This window comes from Radiomyces spectabilis (genome assembly GCF_025331425.1).
Source record: "Radiomyces spectabilis strain NRRL 2753 chromosome Unknown BYT42scaffold_7, whole genome shotgun sequence".
Taxonomy (NCBI): domain Eukaryota; kingdom Fungi; phylum Mucoromycota; class Mucoromycetes; order Mucorales; family Radiomycetaceae; genus Radiomyces; species Radiomyces spectabilis.
Genome location: NW_026251932.1, coordinates 1,137,748 through 1,150,045, shown reverse-complemented (window position 1 = coordinate 1,150,045; position 12,298 = coordinate 1,137,748). Strand labels below are relative to the sequence as shown.

The window sequence follows — 12,298 nt, the reverse complement described above, 5'->3', positions numbered from 1 at the left end:
CAAAGCCAGTAAAGTTGCATGCAGTCTTGACCTTCTCAATAGCCTTGCTCGGGCGAAAAATGATGACATTGCACATCCTTTATCCGGCAGAGTTGGCTATCAATCCGGCATAGGCCCATGGCACGCAATGTTCCCATGGTCACACGCACAGCGTCATGATTCCCACTTGCACTTTTTTACCTCTTGCTTCAATTTTTGAAGTTAGCATGCTTATTTTCTTCTTTATTTTCCTGGTGCTTGTCTTGATTGTGTCTTACCGGTATTACAAATAGCACGATAACTGAAGGGACCCATGCATTTGAGAAAAAAGGGCGGACCACGCACGGAAATATGTGCAAAATCCCCCCAAGGTGGTACAAAATTTAATAATGGGTTGTTTGTCATGGATCACCGGAAAGCGGCGAAATGCGCAAAAAAGATAAATTCAGTTTCCGACGATTACTCTAACCCACAAAGACGGAAGCTCGCGCGCTAAAATGAAAAAAAAGTGATGTTTGGAGAACCTTCCTCATTCGGAAAGGCGAAATTAACCATGCATCGTCATAAGTTCCACAAGATATGGTGTTCTCCTTTTTTTTTTGCTAACTTCTTTGCCACCTCTCTACGAAGAAGTAGGCAAAAAGATCAAGGCCATGCTCAATAAGGCAAGGATGATCTTTAATAATAATTCAGACCGTCGGAGGTCTTTGGCGAAGCTGAATTTGCGACTAAACTAAACGACCAGCGGCCAAACTTTTTTTGGTGCCTGATTGTTTTATTGCATGCATCATTTAAACCGCGAATCCTGTTCAAAGTGCAACCAATCGCCAATACAGGCCAACGTAACAACAGCCAGTGACAACCATCCTTGTGCAAATCTTGTCAATAAAAGCCGTCGAACCGCGTCTTAATTTTCGTTCTCAAATATGATTAAGTAAAATAATTCATTCACAAACATTTACGAAATGTCAGCGGAGTAACCCACTTCTCAAACCGCGGGGAGATGTTGACTTGTGCGCAGATTCCATCATACCGTATACAGGCAGCCATCACCATTATTTTTGACTCGAGGATCCGTATGCGACGAAATAATTGTGTTGAATATTTTTGATAATACAAAGTTATATTAAAAAAACAAAGTTGGGAGAAAATAATAGATTTGAATGTGCTTTTTTTTTGCATGGGGAATATACACATATGAAGGAAATAATAAAAAAAATTACAGCAAAAAACTCTATTTTTTTAATGGAAGAAGTAGTCGGATTCCTTGACTTCATTAATGTCAAAGTCTCCCTTTTTCGGTAAAGGAAGGAACGTTATCGGTTGCCATTGGTATTCGTACTTCTTGGTCAAGGATCTTTTCGTTGGCGCTGCCACCGCTTCCGCCTTTCTTTCCTCTTCTTCTTCTTCGGCATCCAGGCCGGCATCTTCACCTTCTTCCGTCGAATTGTCGCCCAAACCAAACAACGCTTTCATCGCCACATCTTCATCTTCATCCGATGTCTTCTTCTTGATCTTCTTTTCTTGTTCTAGCTCTTCTTTCACCACAGTGGAATCGGCAAATCCATAGTTGAACGCCTTCTCCTCGCTGCTGGAATCTGCCTCTGTGACTTCCGGTTCTGCTTCTGCTTCCGCTTCCGCTTGCTTCTTGGTCGTCTTGGATTTGCCAAGCTCCACCGCTGCAGGCACAAAGTAATCACCGTATCGTTCCTGGAATTCGGCGCGCAACGTCTCCATGATAGGCTGCGTATGCAGTTCAATGAACTGATCACGAATAATCTTGTTCATCTTATCCACGTCGCATGCGTGTGTCCAGTAACTGTCGTGCACGGACGCGAACGTTAAGCCTGACTTGTAACATGCCACGGCCGACATCAGCATGTGTGTTGCGTCGAGCGAGTGAATAAAGTTGGGAGGGAACGCCGAACTCTGCTTCATCGCATTCACAGGACGTGCGGCATCGGGATCTTCAATGAATACGGTTTGCAGTAACGTGGATACTTGCTTTTTGCCCTGACGACGGTAAGGTTGAACAATGGGCAGTCCAAGTGGCGTGGTCCAAATGACAGAAGTCATTTGATTGGAGGAGGGGTTTCGTGCCGAGAATCCTTTGGTTGCTTTCGTTTTTCTCTTACGACTGCTGACCACCTTTTCCTTGACGACGGTATCAGGATCATCTGGTGGTAAGATACCCGATTCGATCAACGCTTCCTTTGGTACACTTCTTGCAATTCGACGGGCCGAGTCTGTCAACCAATCCTGAATCTTGTGTGCACCGTTGAACATTTCTCCCAGGGACGAGAACACCTTTCGCGCCAAGTAACTGGCCAGCGCATAGATCTTTTCCGGAGGAAGATCGCCACGTTCCTTTAATCGATTCTCGATCTGCAATCTAGCTCCGATGAACGTGACACCGTAGACGTTGGTCATGACGGTTTGCTTGACCACTTTACGACTGACTTTGCCACGTAGCAGCAAGGCATATTCATCGCCTTGCGCTGCGGCTTCCTCGATTTGCTTATTCACCATTTCGGCTACACCCGTGTACACATCGGCAGGACGATCACTGGGAGCCAGATTGACGGCTCGTGCACCGGCCAAATCACCACCCAAAGCAGCATAATGCTGAAGACCGTTACATGTACCGTCCTGATGCACAGGCAGCTGAGACGGAAAATCTTCAGGGTGGCCACTTCGGAACGCAGCCGCCACTTCAAAACATGCCGATAAACATTGCCATGGATTCTCTGCTTTCAACCACCACTTGTTGCCCTAAAAACCGCCAAACATCCGTAAGTCAAAAAGAAACCAAGCGCCAAGGAAAAAAAGAAACTTACGTTTAGAGGTCGATCCACAGAATCGAGAATATTATCAATGTTATCCATGGTGAAAGCTTCTCTTTCCGTAAAAGAATATCTGCAGAGGAAAAAGGCGTTAGGCACAATTACGACCAATTTTTTCATCATTCTCATAGACTTACTTATCGTAACCAAAGACGTTGGCCAAATGAATCTTGAGCCAGCGCCAGCCTCGTTCTCCTAAAGGCTTGGCCTCCTCAAAGTGCAGCAAGCCACGGCACAGATCGTTACCCAGATGGTTAAGCGTAGGTGGAATAGGGTAAGCACGACCACGGAAATCCATGTTGTGTGGGAAATACATTGGTAAATTTAAAAACTATGAAAGTATATTAGCATGATGCAGGACCAGTCTCTTTTTTGTTTGAAAGGTCAGATGACTTACGGCTCTGGCTGTTTCCACTTTATAATTGACATCACATCGTAAACTGTGGTGGTTCTTGTCCATGGTTTGGATTTCTTTGACTTTGAGGACCCAGTTAAATTTGGCTTTGGGATCGGTATCGTAATTCTCGGGCTTGGGAGGTAATTCGGTAGGTTTGGAAATCGCGGGGGGGATATCGGCAATGGGTTCGCCAGTATTCCAAGCTTCCAAGACAACGTCAAATACATTCTTATTCACTCTCCATCGCGTGGCGCCCAACACATCCAAACCGGCCAACACCGTATTGAATCGTTCTTCTTCGGAAGCTTTGTGAAGGTACACAAGCTGTTCGGGAGAATTCTTGATACGCATACACGTCGTCTTGGACATGAGATAGCCGCCCAAGTTGTAAGACAACCAAGGTCGAGGGTGCACAATCATGGGTAAAAGACGAGGATGGAGTGTATCACGCAAAGGTTCACGGGAAATAAGCTGGGTCAATGGATCGGAAAACTTGATAATGCCCACACGTTTGCCGCGGACGTACTGATAGGTATGGAAAAAGGCGGGAATCTGCTCAATACTGTCAACAAAAAAAGACAATTTAGGGTCAGTCAGTCAGTTACTTTTCTCTTTGATAATCCATTCGAAGTAACTTACATCTTTGCACCGGTTTCGGGGTCTCTGCTGGGGACAGGGATCTTGGAAGATTCGATCAACAGACTGGTCAATACACTACCGACCTTGGCCCGGATGGTGCTAGGCCAAGCCGGAGTCCATCCATCGGCACCAAGCATACCACCTGTATCGCCATCCGAAGAATCAATCAATTCACGCACCGATTCCTGCTCTCGCGCGAGTTTCATGTGCACTTTCCGCAGGGTCATATTGAACAACTTGCCGCTCGCAAACAAAGAATGCACTTCCTGTTGGCGAGACAACAACTTGCTGGAGGATTTCTTGATCTGTGTCGCATTGTATTCCATTTCTACCGCTTTACCGACATCAATGATGGCGCGGGCTGTTTTCATACCGTCTGCAATGCCGGACGAGTTGTGTAACCGGAGCAGTTCCAAAATAGTGATAATGGACAATTTCTCCGGTGGCAGTAATTTCAAAAAGGGTCCATACATGCGTCGCTCGGTTTCCCGTGGCCCGGCGTTCTCACAACGTTCGAGTTCTTCCTTGATCAACGGAGCCAAATGTTCATGCCATTCCCACAATGTTTTTTTCAATGGCGTCAGGTTCATCGCGTTCAGCATATCGCCACGTTCAAGACTGGCTTCTCGCAAGTGCATTAATCGTTGCAGCGCCACATCATACCCCTGTCGTTCCAACTCCATTTGCAACTCGTAAGGATCCATCTGCAGCGCTTGACGCGGATCTCGCAAAGCTTGCAGTTGTTCCTGCAAGAACTTGACACCAATGGTGTTGGTGGCTCGAGCTTCCGGTACTTCCTCGTAAATGATGGGTTCAATATTGGTTGCTGGCGTTGCTCCGTCGATGCGTTCGCCTTTATAACTCGATGCCGCCGCCGGTTCCCCAAGCACGGCTTTGGTGGCAAGATCCAATTCTTTCAACAATTTGTGAACATCGATGGGAACATTGCCTTGACTTTCTTCAATGAGCTAACAGACCACCCTTGTCAGTGATACGTTCTCGACTCGGATGCCATCATACACTTACTTTTCGAAACATGTCGATATCATTGCGAGTCAAAAAGGTCGAATTGAGCATATCGTGGATCGCAATGTGATGATCGGCTTGCATTTCTTGCAAAAGAGCTCGTGCTGTATGATAGCGCCCCATTCTACACGAATTTACCCATCTCACGTCAGTACTCTTCCTGCCTATTACCCCACACGATAGGCTTGTACTTACTTTAAAAATCCTTTGACAATAATGGCATAGGTATCATCATTGGGTGTCAAGCCATAGTTCTTCATTCCATCGAACCAGTGCAGACACTGTTTGGTCATCGGAGTTGGTTGTTGGATAAATCCATTCAAAAATGTGTTGTAAATTTTCACATCGGTAAACACCCGCATTTCATCGGGTTTGTTGCGATATAATTCCTTCATGATGCGTTCGGCTCGATCCATGGATCCGGTTCGAATACATGCATTAAGAATAGCAAACTGTTCAGCGATGCCGGACGGTAGCACGCGAGCGATCTCTCTAAACGAATTAATAGCGGGACTAGGAAGAACCACCGGTGGTAAATGCGGGGTCGAGGAACTCGGCAACGGTGTGAGGTTCTGTTCTTCTTGTTCCACCGGAGCAGGAGCTCCATAGTGTCGAATCAAAGAGAAGCCCATGGCGGGGGATCGGTTAGTAGGACCTTCCACACGCTTGGCCAGCCATCGCAAGGAAGATCCACGAAGAGGCGAGGTCACTGGAGACCGCAAGACGAGCGATCGAGTGGAAGATAAGTATCGTCGATGTGGCACAGTCGATCGAGTCGCTTGTTTTACAAATGCTAACGACATGATCGTCGAAGAAAAAAGAGGCCGATCAAAGAGGAAGAAATATGAAGAAGAGTCAATATGCAAGTGCAGTAGACGAGAATGCGAAATGAATGCAGAAAAATAAAAAATAAAATAAAAGAATGAGTTGAAATGGGGATTTATCCTCTTGAACGTTTTGTCGATAACAATAAATACAAAAAAAAAAGACGCTGTTATATAAAAAAAAATCTCAAGTCCACTGAAAAAAAAAAAAAAAAAAAAGTTCAATCACCGTCCGTCAATTGAACAACGGTGTGACTGTTTACTATAATTGCGAGCGTTTTTGCTGGGCGCATGATTGATACCGCCACCTTTCGTCTCTCAATTCTCTGTTTTGCGCGGCATGCCGTCTCCTCATGCTCTTGGTTCTCAAAGCATCAACCCAAGTAAACTCATGGAGTTGGAAGTCTTATCTCAAGTTGTTTCCACGCTTCAAGCAAAGAATGATTTCAAAGCGAGTATTCCCTATCTCGCCAAAATGGCGCAAATTGTAGACAATCAGCAGATTGGCCCGTCGTCGCCATCGTCACCGTCGTCACAAACACCTGAGCAACGTCGTCAGCAACAATATTTGCTCGACAAGCTAAAAGCGGATGCTCACGCTCGTTTAGCCGATGCTTACTACAAAACGGGCCGATTTATCGAGAGCGAAGCGTCTTTAAGCCTGTCTGTGAAACTGTGGGAAACTCTGATGTCCAAAGGTTACGACGACGTACGGCCACTGCTAATGAAAGCCTATGACAGCCTGGGTCAATGTTATGAAGCACTCCATAAGCCCCAGATGGTAAAGCATATGCAAACGAGAAAACAAAAACTGGTGCAATAACCACGGGGTATCGAAAACCATTTCTTATTGCAATGATGGAAAAAATTGTGACAGAATTGGGGGATTTGTTTCCAACACCAACAGATGGCGACAAAAGTGATCACCATGTGAAACAAAAAGGGAACTCCCACCTACGGATGCATTATTTTGGGGGTGCATCTAGCGGCAAATAAAACCTTAAATAGGTTTGATATTCATTCTGAAAGAAACTTGCAGCCAAAACGCTCTCCCCTCGCGTGGTTCTCACGACAATGCACGACGAACGAAAAATAACACATCAACACAAATAAAGACGTCTTTATACCCTTTGTATATTTTATACAGCGATACCTTGAACCCAATGACTCTATTGCGTACTGTGCGTGTATATGAATGTGTGTGTGTGTGTGTGTGTGTGTGTGAAAAGAAAGACGTGGTCAATGATTGCTACAAAAACAAAAAGTCGGGCGATTGGCATCGGTTGTGAAGCCAAATACACTCTGTGTGAGGTGCGCTGCAACGGGTGTGTGTGTGTGTGTGTGCAACGGATGGATAAACATGGACCAATATCGAGATAAGATAACACTGTAAATTGGCCAATTATCCCTTTGAAGTACGCCTCGTCGTTCATAGAAATTTCCATGAATTGAGTTTCTTATGTTCCCACCTGCAAACGCAGCTCAGTATAAGATGGTTCTGTGCAGGAATCTATTTACCAATAAAGAATGGGACCATATCTAAAATAACAAAATGATTGGGTTCTCACGGTAGGTTCCCAGTACACACCATTTGAATGGTCTGGGAACTTGGGTTCGGTTTGTCTTAAAAAAGGTGATATGCTATGCAATCGAACAAGCAAGCCAAATAAAACCCCAAAATCATAAGCTTACAACGATTCCGTGTGCTATCCACAGCTGCAGTCAAACACGAGAAGAAAAAACGAATCAGCCGACCATTCCCATATTGCGTGTTCCCAATCAACTTTTGTTTATTCTGAATTACAGAGCACTCTGTATAACTACATCTCCACTACTGCCACTACTACGGCGATCAACGCTAAAAAAAAAAAAAGGGAAAAAAAGAAAAAAAAGTCAATTCAAATACAAGAAAGAGTATAACATACAACATTATACGGAGCTGGGGGGAAATAACAACCAAAAGAGCCATTCAAAGCGGAAAGGGAAAAAGAAAAGGAAATATTGGGGGAATAATACGGTTTTTTTTAGTGAAGGACATCCTTGTTCTGCTTGTCCTTCTTGTGGAGACGAGACACCCTCGGCTTACGGCCACCATGGATACTGCGATAAAGCTTGTCACCCCAGTTAAAGCATTCCTTGCAGGCAACTTCCTTGTGAGCCATGCATCCAGGCTTGCCATTGGATAAACGAGTCCATTGACGCGTTACATTGAATGGTTCACGATCATCCCCCTTCCATTTTGTCTCGAATTCCTCTTCCGTGAGTTTCTCATGCAACATTTGCTCCACGGTCGAGTTGTTGCAATTGCGGTTATCGGTTGGGCACTTGTCACAGACTTCCTGACCATGGCGACCACAAAAGATGAACCCGTTGATGGTCACAGTATCACCGTCATAGTAGTTGTCAAAGTCTTGTTCAGGCTCAAATTGGCTATCCATGGCGAGATTTTTGTTGTACTGAAGGAGCAGAAAGAGATACTAAGGAACAGAAAGAGAAGATACAGAGAAAAAAGAATAAAAAAGAGAACTGATGGGAAAATTGCAAGGTGAAGGGAAAAGCGACCTTTATTTATATGTTTTCAGGTTTTTTTTTCCATACACGTCTCAGTGGTTATCAGACGATTCTCTCACCATGTCAGAAAAAATAAAAGTCCCACTTACTTGCTGTTACAAATTTGGAATAAGCCGCTCATCACACCACCTGGAAGAAAGAAAAAAACCCACGCCACTTCAAGAGACCCCCCCACGGCCGTCCCTTGGGCTTCCCAAAAAAAGTGCACAATGAAATTCACACTCCGTCACCCAATCGACCACTTTTGCATGGTCGAAACACAGGTCACAACAATCTTCCACCTTGGAAATCCACCCGCCTAAAGGAATAACTCCATCGAACTTTTCTCAATTATTATATAATGAACCGCCCCGCGCACCATGATTTCCCCTCCTCAGGCAACATCTCTTGCCTTTTTACACCTTTTCTTCATATTGTCTACTAGGTTGATGTAAATGTTTTATTACCTTATACAATGACTGTTGTCACGTTGGCGGCTGGGCGTTTCCTTTTGAATGATATCTTGACAACCCAAGAACAATTTGATTAATAACGGACAGAAAAACCGAAACAACCGTGGCCTATTCCGAAAGGTGGTTGCGACTGTGGGGTGATCATGTTGCAGCTTCGGAAGTACGTTGACTGAGACGAGCAAAAGGAAATTTCTGTCAGTCTGCATGAATGGGCGCTGTTTGAATTTCGAAAAATGGGATGCTTTTTCCCACCGGGTTCCTTTCTCTTTGCTTACCGAGCATGATTTCCCAGAGAATACGATTCTTCACAATTCACACTTCACACTTTGCACTGAAGAGATATTGGCATCGTAATACCATTTTTCTCTAATTTGCCACACACGCCCTTACTAATTGAATGATCTGCAGCGTTTCCATGTAAAACCGACTGATCGACTCATCATTGACAAACAACAACTTTGTAGAGTGAGCTTTTTTGGTTTGACTGGAGCACCTGACATGTTTTTATACGTCTCATGACCTCTCTTGCTACAGTAGATGCAAGCAATAGTTTTGTTATCTCAACCGTATCTAGAATCCAGAAATTATAGAAAGCTTGGTCATTCTCGTAGGTTATGCTGCAAAGCCTATTTTTAGCCCGTAGGTGATTACTGCTGGTGGAAACACGGAATATTTTAAACTCTTGAATTAATCCCCTACCAGTGCTTTTTGTTCCTTGTATTTACTGAAGAACTACTGAGGTATTAAAAAAATGTCGAAAACCTACCAACGCTAGCTACGATAGATATTGCCATGAACTCTGCGCACAGCTGAAAATCAGAAAAAATAAATACGCCGACATCCAAAACGCACGCATACCATTATAGTGGAAGCATTTGTAAACTCGTTCACGAAGAGAGCGCGAATTACGTCCTGCCATCAAAGTACTTTGGTAAACATCGTCTAAGAATTTTCCCACGACTCACTCGTTGTTGTTTAACAGCTGCACCACAATGCGGCAGAACTGTGGAAGAAGACACGCTTTAATGAACAACCTATTTGTCGTGGAAAAAAAGAGTCGATTTTACACTCTGCGCGCCGTTATTGTACACACATACGATTATCTCATTTTTGTGCCATTCATTTCGAAAAATTGGACATCCTACCAAAGCTTCACACTAATGTTCAACTCGCTCATTTCAATTTGTACCATTGCTGTGCCTTGCACTGGAGATAAGGATATGTTTTTCTTCGGCAAAAGTAGCATATCACAAATTGCAACCCTGGCAAGAATATGCTTTTACTTTGTTTATTTCTAAAATCGACAGGGTGATGATTCATAGGGATTTCTGACTTGCGAAAGTCAATTGTTCTATATTCAAACCGAGTTTTCCAGAAATTGCCATGTTCTATCTCAGGCTGGCAACGACATGCTGTTGGAAAAGAAAAAAAAAAAAATTCTCTGAAGCTGTGCAGAATGTGGAGGTTCCCGATGGCGGATCAGTCAAGATAAACTAGCAAATTAGTAACCATGACAGCTTGCCAATACACGTTTTCGCAACATTTGACTACCCTTGCTGAAAGTTTGTCGAAACCAAAATATCGTTCTCCATCAACTTTTAATCAATTGTTTGGGATGAAAAAAGTTTATGCTGCTCTTCTCTTAATAACTGGGTTCATATTATCACGTGACTCGCGCAACACCATGTCAAGTAAAACTGTGCCTTTTCTTGCCATTTCTTATATACATGGCCTCTTCACTTTTTGCAAGACGACAGGCCTCCTTTAAATCTTGCTGTTTATACAAAGGCTGTTTAGCTTTTATATGTAAATTGCTTCAAAATCGGCGATTTTCGATTTTTTAAAACCTGAGGCTTGATGAATGTATTTCGGAAAAATTTTGCAAACCGGCCCCTGTGGCCAAGTCGGTTAAGGCATAGTGCTTATATCTTAAGGGTATACCAGAGTCACGCTAAGATCGCGAGTTCGATCCTCGCCAGGGGCAATTTTTTTGCTGTGTTGATTCTCCGTCAATTTTTGAACCAATCACAGACCGCCACCTTTCAGGAAAAAAATCCTCCAATTGTGATGACCCCAAGCAAAAAGAAAAAAGCGATGGCGGTGCGCTGGCCCTTTTTTTTTTTTTTGGGGGTTTGTTTTAGCAGCAAGAATGCAAAACGGATTATCTACTTGGAGGGAAAACTTTTGTTTTTGCTTATACAGAGGAACCGTGGTTTTTGCTTATACAGAGGAACCGTGGTTTTTGCTTGAGGGTTAAGTTCAGCGATTTTTGACAGACAAAATCTCTGAACTTCGTAGATCAAAAATTCAAATAGTTCACAAGACGCCGAACTGCTGCTATCGTAACTCTGGAGCCGTGAATAAAGCAGTAACTGAAAAGCAAATTGGTTGGTGCTGTTTCCGCTGAACATTTTATAGGTCAGTGAATGATGAAACTCAAGACATACGGTTGATATGGTCGAAAGATTCATGTCATCCATGTGTCGTGATGTGCTTGTATAAAGCTACTGTTCCTATTCAAAGCGAGAAATCATAGTGCTAAAAAAAGCCTGTTGCAAAACCGTTCCTTCAATTGAGTTAATGTCGTTCTTGGAACCCAGGTCGATTGTTCCCAATCGATTGCTGAAGATCATCGTATGGCAAAGTAAAAATAAGGTGTGTAATGGAAATCTCCGTCCTTAAGTTAACGTTTTTTATTCAATAACAAGCCGTACACCCGCTGTGCAAATGGATGCCGCCTGCCACCGGAGGCCGCCCTCTTACATTGAGCGATTTTCGTCAGACAGAAAGCCTAACGCATACACGGCATAACCTGGGCGAGAACTCTTGACGGACTTTGGTATATTAATGACAACCTTATGGCATACATTCCAACGTGAGTTGTTTTTGAACACGCGCAAAGCAGCACTGGTTTCCCCCTCAGTTCCGTTCCGCCCAGGCTATGATAGATCTAGAAAGGTGGGTGGGTATGTTGGGTATCTAAAAAAAAAAAAAAAAATGAGTCAGTAAGCTCTTTGATTGATTCAATTTCGTTAAGGTATTTTTACCTTTGCTATTTGAGTTTTCGATAATAATTGATCGCTTGACATGACTTGGATCATATGACATTGAAAATTGTTTTGAATTAGTATACGTTCATTATATCATAGCAAAGAAAAAGAAATTGGACTTGCCTTTGAACCAAATGGTGTCCCGGAAAAAAAAAAGATGAATACGGACCACAGGTAAGCTTCTTCTTCGATGCGGAAAATAAAATTGCTTCCAGGGACGGTTAAGCGATGGATCGGTGGTGTCAGCTTGAGCAGGCAAAAGATATTGAGTTCCAGAAGTGACAATAATTTCGAGCTGAATTCCAGATATCGAGAGTTTCCCGAATAAAAAGAAACAAAAACAAATAAAGTACATGATGATAAAAAAAGATAAAAAAACCAATGGTCGCGTCAGTAAAAACCTCATAAAAAACTCTGTGGGAAGAAAAGATGAAAAGACTGCGAAAAGGATATGTACATGAAATATAAAATACAAAATACAAACTATGAACTACAAAATACAATAATGGGAAGACAT

General features: G+C 43.4%; 4 protein-coding genes and 1 non-coding gene across 5 annotated transcripts; 3 read left to right on the top strand and 2 right to left on the bottom strand.

The window, feature by feature from the left end:
* Nucleotides 1-1,221: 1,221 nt before the first annotated feature.
* On the bottom strand, nucleotides 1,222-5,687 carry BYT42DRAFT_546425 (uncharacterized protein; the record flags this gene model as incomplete). The annotated part of the gene is made up of 7 exons (XM_051565881.1): nucleotides 1,222-2,751; nucleotides 2,817-2,895; nucleotides 2,960-3,153; nucleotides 3,220-3,781; nucleotides 3,859-4,826; nucleotides 4,885-5,008; nucleotides 5,080-5,687. The coding sequence occupies 7 exons, from the start codon at nucleotides 5,685-5,687 to the stop codon at nucleotides 1,222-1,224; spliced, it is 4,065 nt and encodes a 1,354-aa protein (XP_051423115.1).
* Nucleotides 5,688-6,016: 329 nt separating this feature from the next.
* BYT42DRAFT_571716 (uncharacterized protein) lies at nucleotides 6,017-6,856 on the top strand. Its single transcript, XM_051568522.1, has one exon. It carries the CDS (start codon nucleotides 6,049-6,051, stop codon nucleotides 6,529-6,531), a length of 483 nt encoding a protein of 160 aa, XP_051423114.1. The 5' UTR covers nucleotides 6,017-6,048; the 3' UTR covers nucleotides 6,532-6,856.
* A 666-nt stretch (nucleotides 6,857-7,522) lies between these two features.
* Nucleotides 7,523-8,313, bottom strand: BYT42DRAFT_571715 (uncharacterized protein). Its single transcript, XM_051568521.1, has one exon. It carries the CDS (start codon nucleotides 8,144-8,146, stop codon nucleotides 7,733-7,735), a length of 414 nt encoding a protein of 137 aa, XP_051423113.1. The 5' UTR covers nucleotides 8,147-8,313; the 3' UTR covers nucleotides 7,523-7,732.
* Nucleotides 8,314-9,433: 1,120 nt separating this feature from the next.
* Nucleotides 9,434-10,338, top strand: BYT42DRAFT_571706 (uncharacterized protein). Its single transcript, XM_051568520.1, has 2 exons — nucleotides 9,434-9,654; nucleotides 9,714-10,338. The coding sequence occupies exon 2, from the start codon at nucleotides 9,724-9,726 to the stop codon at nucleotides 10,027-10,029; it is 306 nt and encodes a 101-aa protein (XP_051423112.1). The 5' UTR covers nucleotides 9,434-9,654; nucleotides 9,714-9,723; the 3' UTR covers nucleotides 10,030-10,338.
* Nucleotides 10,339-10,620: 282 nt separating this feature from the next.
* On the top strand, nucleotides 10,621-10,715 carry BYT42DRAFT_t84. The gene has a single exon. It is a non-coding gene; the product is annotated as a tRNA-Ile (tRNA).
* Nucleotides 10,716-12,298: the final 1,583 nt, after the last annotated feature.